Source organism: Eleutherodactylus coqui, chromosome 10 (genome assembly GCF_035609145.1).
Source record: "Eleutherodactylus coqui strain aEleCoq1 chromosome 10, aEleCoq1.hap1, whole genome shotgun sequence".
Taxonomy (NCBI): Eukaryota; Metazoa; Chordata; class Amphibia; order Anura; family Eleutherodactylidae; genus Eleutherodactylus; species Eleutherodactylus coqui.
The window spans coordinates 134158081-134171036 of NC_089846.1; the positions used below are offsets into that span (position 1 = coordinate 134158081).

The window sequence follows — 12956 nt, forward strand, 5'->3', positions numbered from 1 at the left end:
TCATAGACTACCGACGGAGGCGAATACTCAGAGAAGCAGATCCGCCATCATTGTTCGCCCAGAGGGTCACTTTAAGAAAACCTTCTGGATAAGACGGAGTCCTCTCTAGGGCTGGCGTCACACGAGGCGGAATAAGCCTGAGACTAAGCAGCAAAGTGGGCAAGGGTTGCAAAAACCTCATCCACACGCTGCTGATAGTCTTCTGCGGCCAAGCCACGCTGAAACTGACATGCCGCGCAGAATTCAAATCCGCGACATGTCAATTGTATCGCCGTTTCCGCTGCCGGCTCTCTCCTCTCTATGGGGGGGAGATGCCCACAGCCGTGTACAAGCGGACAAGCCGCTCCAATCCCGTGCCGAACATCGGGGGTTTTGAAGCTGCCTTTCTGCTGCAAAAATCTTACAGAATTTCCGTGCGTTCCGCTGTGGACATTGCGCAAGATTTCCGCCCCGTGTGAACCCAGCCGATGGCTTATGAGGATGAAGGATGCCGCGGGAGCTTGTGGTTTCTGTCTGCTATCCTTAACATCATCAGTGGGGGGATAGTTGGGGATAGAAGTCGTGAACCCTTCTATGTAATCTGATGGTCATAAGCATTGTACCAATTAGTAGGGAGCGCCTGCTCCATACCTTGGAGGTGACCGCTGTCAACTATAGCTGGACCCTTGGCTGCTAACCCTTTCATACACCTAAATGGCTTGATGGGGGAGGAACATGGGGTGCTGTTGGGCTGCCATTGCAGGCTGAGACTGAAGGTTCACAGCGCTGTCAGACATCCGCTTATTAAACCATGTTATGGCCCGGTATCGCTCTTGCCGTATCAACGCCTCGCATCTGTGGGATGTTACATCGAAACCGCCTCGCGTCACTATGGATATGTAGCGATCCTACCATGTGTTGTAATGCTGCCGCCGGCCCCATTGAAAACAATGGGTGATGTGAGGGCACAAAGACAAAGATAAGACGTGCCGCAATTTGCTTCACGCTTTCCATCGCGGTGCAGTGTGGGGAAAAAACGTTCATGTGGTTAATCCCATTCAAAAGAAAAGGGTTCACATTCGGGCGTCTCGCAACACACACATCTGGGGTGAAAACTACCCAAGTTAACAGAACGTGAGCTGTCATTGTACTGACCTATAGAGTGACGTTAGTGTCACGTTTATGAACGCCATAAACACAAAACCTCCCCAAAAATGCCTCCGCTTTGGTTTCAACCCACTTATAATGTTCTGAAAAACTTTTTTTTTTTTTTTATCGTGGCGTGTTATTGGTACCACGAAAAACACAACAGAAGCTGTCATTGTACTGACCTATAGAGTGGCGTTACTGTCATGTTTATGAACGCCATAAACACAAAACCTCCCCAAAAATGCCTCCGCTTTGGTTTCAACCCACTTATAATGTTCTGAAAACCTTTTTTTTTTTTTTTATCGTGGCGTGTTATTGGTACCACACGAAAAACACAACAGAAGCTGTCATTGTACTGACCTATAGAGTGGCGTTACTGTCATGTTTATGAACGCCATAAACACAAAACCTCCCCAAAAATGCCTCTGCTTTGGTTTCAACCCACTTATAATGTTCTGAAAAACTTTTTTTTTTTTTTATCGTGGCGTGTTATTGGTACCACGAAAAACACAACAGAAGCTGTCATTGTACTGACCTATAGAGTGGCGTTACTGTCATGTTTATGAACGCCATAAACACAAAACCTCCCCAAAAATGCCTCTGCTTTGGTTTCAACCCACTTATAATGTTCTGAAAAACTTTTTTTTTTTTTTATCGTGGTGTGTTATTGGTACCACGAAAAACACAACTTCCCCTGCAAAATACAAGTCTTCAAGTGTCGAAAAAAAATGATGCTATGGTTGGGCTCGGTTCACACCGGGCAGAATGGCAGTGGAATTTCCGTGCAGACTTTCCACCAGCAATCTTAAGCCCGAGCCTAACCAGCAAAGTGGACGAGATTTGCAAAACTCTTGTCCTGGCGCTGCCAAGAACCCGTTGCTGCCAAGCCGCTCTTAACTTGACATGCTGCGGCATGCCAGGTGTATCGCTGTTTCCGCAGCGGACTCTCTATTGGGGAAAAACTGGCGCAACGGAATACAGGCGGCAAAGCCGCTTCAAAGCCCACGTTGAAGGTGCATTTCTGCCGCGGAAATCTCGCAGTATTTCCGTGCAGACCCGCTGCGGTCATCCCGCAGGATTTTCGCCCCAGCATTTTGAACGCCGCTGTAATCGCGATACAATGCCCCTATTGATTTCAATGGCCTTTTGCAGGCCTGCCCTCGATCGCGGCATTTTCTAACACTTCTAGCGCTGTCTGTTCTATTTTACCGCGATTAACGCACCTCCTCACCGATCAGAATGGTGGGTGTCTTTGTAACCCGTTGTCAGAGGCCGTAACCTGCATCCAAAACCGGTAATATCGCCGCAAAACACTGCGATGGAAATCCCGCATTTTGCTGATGTGTGTGAGATTGGCCTTAAACCAGTGACAGCGCAGCTTCCTCTTGTGGCTGCCACTAATGCATTGGTGGCTTAGAAGGCCATAAAGGACAATCCTAATCCCATCTTCGGGGACTGAGATGTGAAGCCCGAAGTTAACATGGATGAGATGAGAACCGGCTCCCTTCCAACATTTCGAGCACTTTGGGCAGCGTTGACAGCTTTCTGTGGTCATGCATTATTAAACCATGGTGGGTAAAAATCTGCCATTTTCGGAGCCCCTCCCCAGAGATGGGCTGTGTACTCTTACTGCTCTGTCCACATTATAAAGTGTAACACCCTCTTAGGCCTGGCAGACACCAGAGGCAGACGGCAGCAGTGGGTCTTCAGGCTGAAAGGAGTGAAGCGCGGTCTATGAGTAATGCGGATTCCCCCATAGTAAATCCATCCACCTCCGAGCGACAGGATTCCCCGAGCTTACATATTAAGATACTTCTAATTATAACTGATTCCTTTGAACCCGGCAGTGCTCTTAATTAATGCTATTAAACAGCCTCATGTCGGCGTTCTATATATGTCAGTTTTTTCCCCCTTCATCAGATATTAAAATCTCTCGCTATTTCCATGTATATAAGCGTTGTGCGCCGCTGAGGGTGGGAATCCACAGAAGCCGCCGTCCTCTGAAATGTAAGATGATTCTGATGTTGTGCGGCGCTGCCGCCGAGTGCCCGCACAGTGCCTGCCCATTACACCCGGTAATGGGGACTCGATGCCAGTGTAATTGTGTGGCATTGAAGCAGTATATGTGTTCTTACTATAAACTGCACGGTTTAGGCTCTTGTTTGGTTTGTGCTAAAATTTGTCGGATTATTCCCCTCTTAGACATTTGTAAAAGGTATCGGCCCAATTTTTTTACAAACCTGCCCAAGGTGGTGATTGAACATGAGTCCTAATCCTCTCAGTTGATCCCTACTTCCCTTTCCTCGGCTACCTGGTCACCCACCGCTCTTCCCTTATTGCTGCGGCAGTGATGATGTCCTTAGGGATGTGTGACTGCTGCAGCTAATTACTGACTAACGCGAACCAGTGATTGGCTGCAGCTGTCACACGTCTCTGGTGTCAGTGATGTCATCGATGCAGCGGGATGGAGAACAGCGGGGGTCTGGGCACCGGTGGACCAGCTGGGGATCAGCTGAGGTGTGCAGGACTTGTTTTTCCACCACCCTGGGTGGGTTTAAATGGCACTAACTTTTCAGACCACTTGGACTCCTACTGGCTTATGTTAGCTTCCTCATTTCTGTAATCTACTTGCGTTCTCGCTGTGTCCGTACACAATCCTGGGGTAAGATACCATGTAAACTCTGCCGCCATACAATCCGTTTGAAAACTGGAGCATGTTTTCATTTGTCCGTTTCGTGGCCTCATCCTCCATAGACACGATCATAGGGTTCCAGTTATGAATGCGCTTTGGCTGATGTTTCACCAACGTCTTGAAGTCCGTGATTCCGTTTCCTAGTGTGGAAATGAACCTCTTCGCTTCGTCGTCTGCTTACGTTAACACAAACAATAGTAATTGTAACACATTAGCACCTGCCATGTCAAAACAAGAAACGGCTGATACATTGTATCGCTGTGATGCTCACATCCACACGAATGTATATATAGTAATGCCGCTCCGCTCGCACATCGCTCCTTCCACCTGCAGTCTATTTTTGACATGAAGGCGGCAGGGAAACCATTGATCCCCGTGGAGAGGCAGAAGCTTCACTCCTGGCGGAATATGATTGAGAGAAGGTTTCCTGCACTTAGACTTTTTTATTTTAATTGGGAGGCTGGGTGTTTAGGAACAAATATTTGCAGGTTTAGGGTCCATTCACAAGGCCATAAATATGTTCTGTATCACGTGCATTATATATATACGGCTCTGAGTCCCCACTGGTTTGTATTCGGGTATTCATACATACATTTTCATGTGCATGTAAAAAAAAAAAAATGCAGCATGACCTATTTTGGTCTGTACCCCGGGCTGTCAATGGGACTGCGCAAATATGCAGTGAATATACATTGTACATGCATATGGACTGCATACTTGTGCATAAGATCAGTGGGATATATATATATATATAAATTTTTATTTTTTTTTCCCCATGAGCAGTGTTCAGTCCACGGGCATTTTCTGGAATAAATGTGGGTGAACTACAATGCCAAACGCTGGTAGTGGATTCCTGGTGCGACCCTGTTTTTAAAGACCACTTGTCATCACCCACGAGCACCAGAAACTAGCTGTGATGCACGTAGGCCCGGTTCAGAGGAGTCTGGGATGTAGATGTTTTTTATGCTTCTCTGGCTGCCTGTTCCTGCGCTGTCGCTCATGGAAGTCGGCACCATTGGACTCTTCGCTGCAGCTTATGGAGAAGTCAGCTGTGTGCACACATACTGTTCTCAGAGGAGTGCGCACACACGGCTTCAGCACTGCTTTCTAACTGTCTAATGTGTGTGCTGTTTAATGTTCAGTCCATCAGACTTGGTTTTGGGGGACAGCTGATAGCGGGCAGTGATGTGGAGCGGCATTAGTCCTATTCATAGATTTGGCATACAGATTTATGTACATGTAGTTTTCATTATGGGTGAGCCTTTTAGTCACAGTTCGTCAGGTGATCGGGCCCGATGATTGAGCGTGGTTAGGGATGACCTAGCAATCACCTGTTCACCTCACCGACTGGATCTTTTCTGCACTGACAAGAAGATCCTGTGTTGGCAGCTCATCTTCCCGTGGCAAGGCTACCGGCGGTGATGAACCCGTATGGGGAACCATTGATTGTCTGTCTGATCGTTCATCCTCCACACATTGTGAACCTGTGCAGGGGCCATTTACAGGAGCTCCCTGATCTTGTTCATTGGTGCTCCTTATCTGCCTCCTATTGTACCCGGCCCGTCTCGCTTCTGATCCAACGGAGTTACCTGTTTGGTTTATCCCTCGTTAAGACTATAGAAGCCTTCTAGCATTTGCTCAAACCTGAAATGTTACATTCCAGCGTTCACATCTGACCAGCAGAGAATCATTAGTCTTCTAAAAGAATTATCTGGTGTTTCCCGGCCCCTCTGTACATTGAGACGTAATTGGATCTCTATGAAGCGGCGCGTTCTCTGCAGTAATTGGTTATTCCCGTGCCTTCGGGGCATTCTCCGCTTTATAAACTGCCATGGACCATTGTTATGAATCGTTAAAGAGACCCGGCCGTCCCGCTCGTCGTTCCTCGCCGCTCATCCCAGCTCTTTCATGGACAACCTAGCTGTGTGTTCGGAGTCTTCGCGTATTAATGATGCTTTTTTGGAATGTGAAATTGATTTCCCGATCGCAGCTTCTGTACATATGAGCAGTAGCTTCTATAGCCGGTAATGAAGCCGGTTTGGCCGGGCTGCCGGTTACAGGTCAGGACTGAATTATGAAACTTGCTACAAAAACATCTAGTGATTTTTATTTATTTATTTTTTTGCAGCCGTGTCTTTACATTTTTTGGGGTGGTCTGCAGCAGGCTGTGATGTTCTGTGGTTTTCACAGACTTCTCCATGGGGGGAAAAAGTAAACGAAAAAGGCACCAAATGCCCGTAAGAAATGCCGACCTCATCCAAAACTGCATGCAACTCTTTTAAGATCTATTTTTTTTTTCTCCCCTCTATGCCAGTTCTTGACTCCGAATCTGGCAATCACAATAAATAACTGATTAATTGATCAAATCCAATACTCTAGTGCATCTAATGCGATATTACATCTAAGAAGGGCATCCAGACCCTTGTGAATGCGGTGCATGAATCTGCCATGACTGCTTCCTCAGGCGGAGATCTGTAGGGTGTGTTCACACGTTTGTGATGCTCATCTGCACCCAAATTTGCAGCATTTAGTGCGGTTTTTGACGTGGATCCGTAGCAGATTTTACCCTATTAATTGAAGGTCTGTAGATCTGCATCCAATGTTGCGCCAATGGTGTGGCTTTTGGTATAGACTTTCCACTAGGTGTGAACACACCGCATGCTACATTGTTCTAGCGGTAAGGAGTCCCCTTCTGTGCGGTGTAAATGATCCTAGATCCCTGTATCGACCTTTGCGGTTGATATGTAGTTATTAGGATATGTTCTTACGGCAGAATTCACTGCTGTTTGGCGTGGACCCGCACGCATAATAGCAAAATCCCTGTATGTAACATCGCGCTTCTGTATTAAGCGACCTGTCACTACTTGGTGCGGAAACGCCAGTTTCAGCGTTGGAATTCCACATGCGGATTTTGCAAATTCACAGGACCAGCTCCGCGTGCCGATCAGGGGCACAAAGCCAGTATATTCGAGGCGTTTTCATCGCGGAAAATTCCATCGTGAGAGCGTACGCCAATAATTATGTATAAACATCAAAGACCGATGCAGAGAGCGATGATCATTTAGACCGACACGGTAAGGGGATCTTTGACAAGTCACTGTTTGATGTGGCAACGGCTTTATCTGCGTCAGAGTTCTGCATGCGGGCACTACCCATTGAAAAAGCAAATTCTGTGTGCGCGAATCTGCGCCAAAATTGCAGCACATAGCCATGGGCTTTGGTGTGGTATTTGAGGCAAGTTCTGCTTTTAGAACATATCGCTCCGAAGATGTTGTCGTTTTTTTTTTTTTCTCCTCTTAAACGAAATAACCCCCCCGTCTTGGGTACACTCGCCCACCCATTCAAATGTATACTTTAGTTGCCCGCCTTTGTACCCGCTCAAGCTCTGACATCCTCCTTGAGTACCGGTGCCCAAAACTGTCCACAATATCCCATGTGTGGTCTGACCAGTGACTTGTAAAGAGGAAGGACAACCTTCTGGTCGTGTGCACTTTTGCCCCTTTTGATGCACCTGATGATCCTACCTGCTTTCGCAGCAGCTGCCTGACACTGGTTGCTCCCACTTACTGTCAGTTTGACCCTGTGTCTTCCCATGTAGTAAGTAATCTTGCTGTATTTTCCCTTCCCATAAGCAGATCTTACATTTATCAGTGTTGAACCTAATTTGCCGCGTCTTGTCTTGCAGTAAAGGCCGTCCTCCCCAGCGGTCGCCGCAAGTTCAAAAGTTTACCTACATGAGGCGATATTGTTCTGTAGGTTTCTGCAGCTGATTGGAGGTTTTCATGTATTCTCCTATTCCTTCTCATCCTCGTCTTGCAGGAAGCGTTCGCTCTGACATCTTTGTCACGGTTGATTATTTTAGGGGCTGAGCACAAGTATTTGTCATAATGTGTCCGCCGGGTGATCGGGAGATAAATGAGAACTGATGAGCGCATCGGGAGAAAAACTAGATCAGCCAAAGCAGATTACAGAGTTGTCACTGGGGTGTCTGAAGTTTTGGTTGTGGTAATCTTGTAGTCTTACATTTATGGTATTTTTTTCTAATAATGCAGTTTTTTTCAGTGTTTATAGCTGATTACTCACCAATTTGTAACGCCGACTGACATCGTGAGGATGCTTGGAAGCGGCATGAGTGGATTGTTCTACTTGATCTAGTTGACAGCGGCATTTACAGAGTTAACAGCCGCGATCCAATCCCCTGAGCCCATAGACTCCATTATGTTCATAGGACATGACGGGATCCCTTTAACATCAGAGGTCTGCTATCTGTCTCGGTCCCATTAGTCTATGGCACTTGATCTAATAAGTTTCATCATGCAATGGATAGAATTGAATAAAGCCAAGATGATGCTTCAGGATGTTTAACTATATATATTAAAGAGCAACAATGTTTTCATGTTTCTTTAGACTTATCCAAAAACCGGTTTGCAGAGATCCCGCTCGACGTCTGCCTGTTCGCACCACTCGAAACCTTAAACTTATATCACAACTGCATCAAGTGCATTCCAGAAACCATTAAGAATCTCCAGATGTTAACGTACTTAAATATCAGGTAAGTGGCGCCCCCTGCAGATGGTAGCATTATATTGTGCATCTATGTGGCTTATATAGAAGATGGAAGAATGGAAAGGGAACTTGCATCAGGTTTATGCTGCCGTTTCTGAGGGAGACCTAAACTATCAAAGGGACCCCAACTCCGTCGCTGGGTCACTTAAGGCCCATTTAGACACGATAATCGCTCAAAAAAGATGTTCCTCAAGCGACTTTTGAGCGATCATCGTTGTCATTTACAGCCAGCAGAAGACGAGCGGGATGTCCCTGCTTGTCTTCTGCATACATCTGTTCCCCCGCTCCGCGCGCCCAGGGGTTATACAGCCGAGCGCTCGGAGCGGAGGATGCAGAAGACAAGCGGAGTGTTCCTGATTATCTCCTGTATCCAACTGTTTTCTGCACGGAGCGCCCGGCTGTTATACAGCTGAGCGCTCCGTGCCCGGTATGGAGAACACAGCTGGACCGCTCTGCTCTTCATACCCAGCCTGTCATCAGGGAGCGGATACAGCTGAAACAATAGTATCAGCTGTATCCCGCTGTGAATCCCTGATAAGACTTAGACAATGATGAGCAACGGGATAACGAAAACTGCACAATGTCAGTGCAGCTACACAATGATTATCGCTCAAACGACTGCTTTTGAGCAAATTTTAAGCGATAATCGTTGTCTAAATGGGCCTTTACTTTCTTGAACTCTGCTTTTATCTGCTGCAGCCTTCATTCTTGAATGGCAGGCAGGCAGACCTTTGCCCCCTCACCAATGATTGACAGCTTTCTTCTTATGCACAGTATGAGGGAGAAGGCCTTCAATCAGTGGAGGATGTAAGGAGGAGCCACAGCTCATGAATATGCAGCGTTGGCTATGTACGATTGCTACTTCACTCATGTGGGGACTGTCAAGACACTCTTGTAAGAATTGGTGGGTGTCTCAGTGGTCAAACCCCCACCAATCAGTTATCCCCTATTTTATGGGTAGAGGATAACTTTAGATTTTGGTACAGCCCCTTTAACCCCTAAAAATGTCATTTAGCAATGCGTCAGTTTGCTGAGCTGCAATATAGTTACGCCCCCCCCCCACCCAACCCCCCCCTCTTTCCAGCAACGATCACAGACTTGTGGCTTCTTCAAAGCTCCTGCTATGGCTGTAATTACCAGCCTCTGGTCTGCGTGCCAACATCAGAAGCGGATTAGTTCAGGTACTCATCACTGCTTTTGGATCAGACGCTGTTAATAAGGGTGAAGGCACACAGGCGGATTTGAATTGCGGATACCGGAGCAAATACCGCCCATGGCATGCAATGCAGAAATGATTCTTCGTACACACGAGTAGAAACTAATTGCGGTTTCCGCTCGCAGATAAGAAATCGCAAAATGTCCCATTTTCCTGCGGATTCTGCACAGACTGCTTCCATTGAAATCAATGCAAGCCGTCCGAGTCACGACCCGTCCACAATTGACATTGCAGATTCCGCGGGAAAAGCAGGAGTTCAAAAATCTGTACTGCGCATGACCAACGGCGAGCCGTGCGGACCATCCGCAGTACAGAAAAGAAGAGGCTGGCATTGTCAGGACTGAGTCGGGGATGGGCAGACGGACGCCATGTGCATCCGTTCTGTATGTCTGGGAATATAGATCACAGTGATCTAATAGACTGTTATCAGTAGATCACTGTTATGGCCCTCTTACACGGGACCACTGTCAGCTAAACGAGCTGCACTAGCCGGTAACCTTTCCACTAGTTAGCGTTCGCACACTGTGTTTAGACCGCCAGATTACCGCTGAGTATCGCTGACTTCTCGCTCAGTGCTGCATATTCCATGAGAAACACCGAGCGGGGAGCGTTTAGACGCAGCCAGAGATCAGCGATCCAGCGATGATTTTTATGCTGGTTGAAAGTTCTCCTATGGAAAGCGTGTCATGTGACCTCCGCACGCGATTTATTGCCACCGATTACACTATGACAAATCGCCCGTGGACAGCCAGCCTTAACCCCTTGAGTGGCACGCCCGGAAATTTTCCGGGACGAGCTCCACTGCTCATAGCGAGATAGGGCTATGTATCACTATGGGAGCTGCAGAGCACATTGCCACAAGCTGTGACAGTGTGCTCTGCCTGCACAGCCCCACAGAGAACAAAGCAAGGGCTTTGAAAAACCAGCAGAAGATATTGCCGATCTGCCGGCAACCTCCTGCACTGGTTTGTTTATAGGTTGCCATAGAGACCATCGGCTTGTCAGAAGCAAGCCGATGGTCTCTGTGGCAGGGAGAGCTTGGTGCTTGGCTGTCAGAGGACAGCTAGGTACCAGCTCTTACAGCAGAGATCAGAGAAAACCTCCGATCTCTGCTGTGTTAACCCTTTACATGCTGCAGTCTATGTGACTGCAGCATGTAAAGGGCTGTCACCATCGGACCCCCGGAATGTGATCAGGGGTCCTGATGGGTCCCTGTGGAAGTCCCCTAAAGGGACAAAAAAATAAAAAAAATAAAAAGTTAAAAAATTATAAAAAAAAATTATAAAAACACTTGTCTCCCTTTACTTTGTAAAAAATCAAAAATACAATCACACATGTGGTATCCATGCGTCGTAATGACCCAGAGAAGGAAGTTAATGCATTATTTAACCCCTTAATGACATGGCCCCTTTTTTTCTTTTTTCCCAATTTCTTTCTTTATCTCCCCCTGTTTAAAAAAATCACAACTTGTCCCGCAAAAAACAAGCCCTTATATGGCCATGTCAATGGAAAAATGAAAAAGTTATGGCTCTTGAGACGCAACTGCAAAATTAGTTGAAATTCAATGATTAGGCCATTTTAAAAAACCTGCCCTGGTGGGCACGACAGGGTGGTAGGAAACCCGCCACTCAAGGGGTTAAGTGTGTGGTAAAAGAGGAAAAAAATGCAAGTTTCCGCAAACCCATGCCACATACACCAATTTTAGACCTCCTGCATGGGATATATACTGCTTCCATAAGCATCAGGTGCTCCTGCATTAAGCCCCTATATATACTGAAAAATACCCAACATTTTGGGATAGACTAAAAAACGAAACAAAAACATCAACTTTAGGTTTCATGTCCTCAACCGTGGGTTCACCGTGTATTACATGTGCGTTGCCCGGACGGATGGAGTCAATAATAAAGTCAATGGACTTTTATTGATCCATGCAAATATGCGTGTAGACACTGCATACGATACGCATGAGAGAAATAAATCGTAGCATGCTCTATTTGTCTATTGTATAGGCAGTGTATGAAACGCTGTCTGTACACAATACATTGCAAGAAAAGACCCTGCGCATGTCCGTGTGATATGTGGGTATGCACACTGCACTCGCAGCCATACGCGGTGTAATAAAACTGGTAAAACGCTGCGGGTGGACATGAGGTCTGTAAATGCAGCATTCCAAAATGTGACATGTTTGTTCTGGGCATGAAGGCCCAAAAGCCCCCCGGTCATGAAGGGGTTAAGGTATATCATGTGTAAGGCTAGATTTCTGCATCAGTGCTGAGTGCCCACAAGGTAACCTACTGTGTATCATTGGCGGTGTGGAGGAGGCGCCTGCCAGTACTTCACAGGTGAACGGGGAGATTCGCAGGGTGTTTCATTTTAACGTCTAACTTTTTTTTTTTTTTAAACTTTCTCGTTTTAGTCGAAATCTTTTATCAACGTTGCCAAAATATCTCTTCGATTTGCCACTGAAAGTTTTGGTTGTCAGTAACAATAAGCTAGTTTCCATTCCTGAAGAGGTTGGAAAATTAAGAGACTTAATGGAACTGGTATGTAAACTTCCATTCTCATTCGTTAATCTTTATTAGAGATGAGCGAGCGTACTCGGTAAGGACTGATACTCGAGCGAGTATCGTCCTTACCGAGTACCTGCCTGCTCACCCGCAAAGATTCGGGTGCCTGCGCGGGGAGATCTCTCTGTCTCTCCCTCCTGCTCACTCCCGCAACACAGCGCTCACCCCGCCGGCACCTGAATCCCTGCAGGCGAGCAGGCAGGTACTCGATGAGGACTATACTCGCTTGAGTATCTGTCCTTACCGAGTACGCTCGCCCATCTTTAATCTTTATAGGTTATTGATATATTACCCCCCCCCCCCTTCCCCCCCTCTCTTTTTATTGTAGGATGTCAGCTGCAATGAAATACAAGTTCTTCCATCTCAAGTAGGAAAGCTCCACTCACTTAGGGAACTAAATTTGAGAAGGAACAATCTCCAAGTCCTTCCGCGGGGTAAGTTTCCACTGCATTTAGGAGCTTTACCTGAATTTTCTGTTTGCTGAATTGCATTTGTTATGTTAATGCGGCCATTTGTGAACCGAGGGTAAACCAGTTAAGGTTCCTTTACATGGGATGACTGTCGAGCGAACGATGCCCGACAGTCGTCCCTGTATCTCCACACTCCCATGCTCCGGCACAAGAGCTAGCAGTGCTGTCTTGCTCATGGAGCGGCCAGCAGGGTGGCGGGGCAGTGCAGGAGATTTCTCTTCTCTCTCCCCCCGCCCCCCCATTTACATAACACAGCAACCGTTCAGTACTGAACGGCCGCTGTTTAAACTGAACGATGAGCTGATCGTCCATAGTTT

The 12956-nt window shown here is 46.9% G+C and overlaps 1 protein-coding gene across 1 annotated transcript in view; it reads left to right on the top strand.

The window, feature by feature from the left end:
- The window catches only part of LRCH2 (leucine rich repeats and calponin homology domain containing 2), an 87807-nt gene that overhangs the window by 17288 nt on the left and 57563 nt on the right, over positions 1 to 12956 (top strand). The window contains exons 2-4 of the mRNA XM_066581880.1: positions 8228 to 8372; positions 12019 to 12145; positions 12498 to 12603. Of these exons, the coding sequence (XP_066437977.1) occupies positions 8228 to 8372; positions 12019 to 12145; positions 12498 to 12603 (378 nt within the window). The remainder of the gene's footprint in view (positions 1 to 8227; positions 8373 to 12018; positions 12146 to 12497; positions 12604 to 12956) is intronic.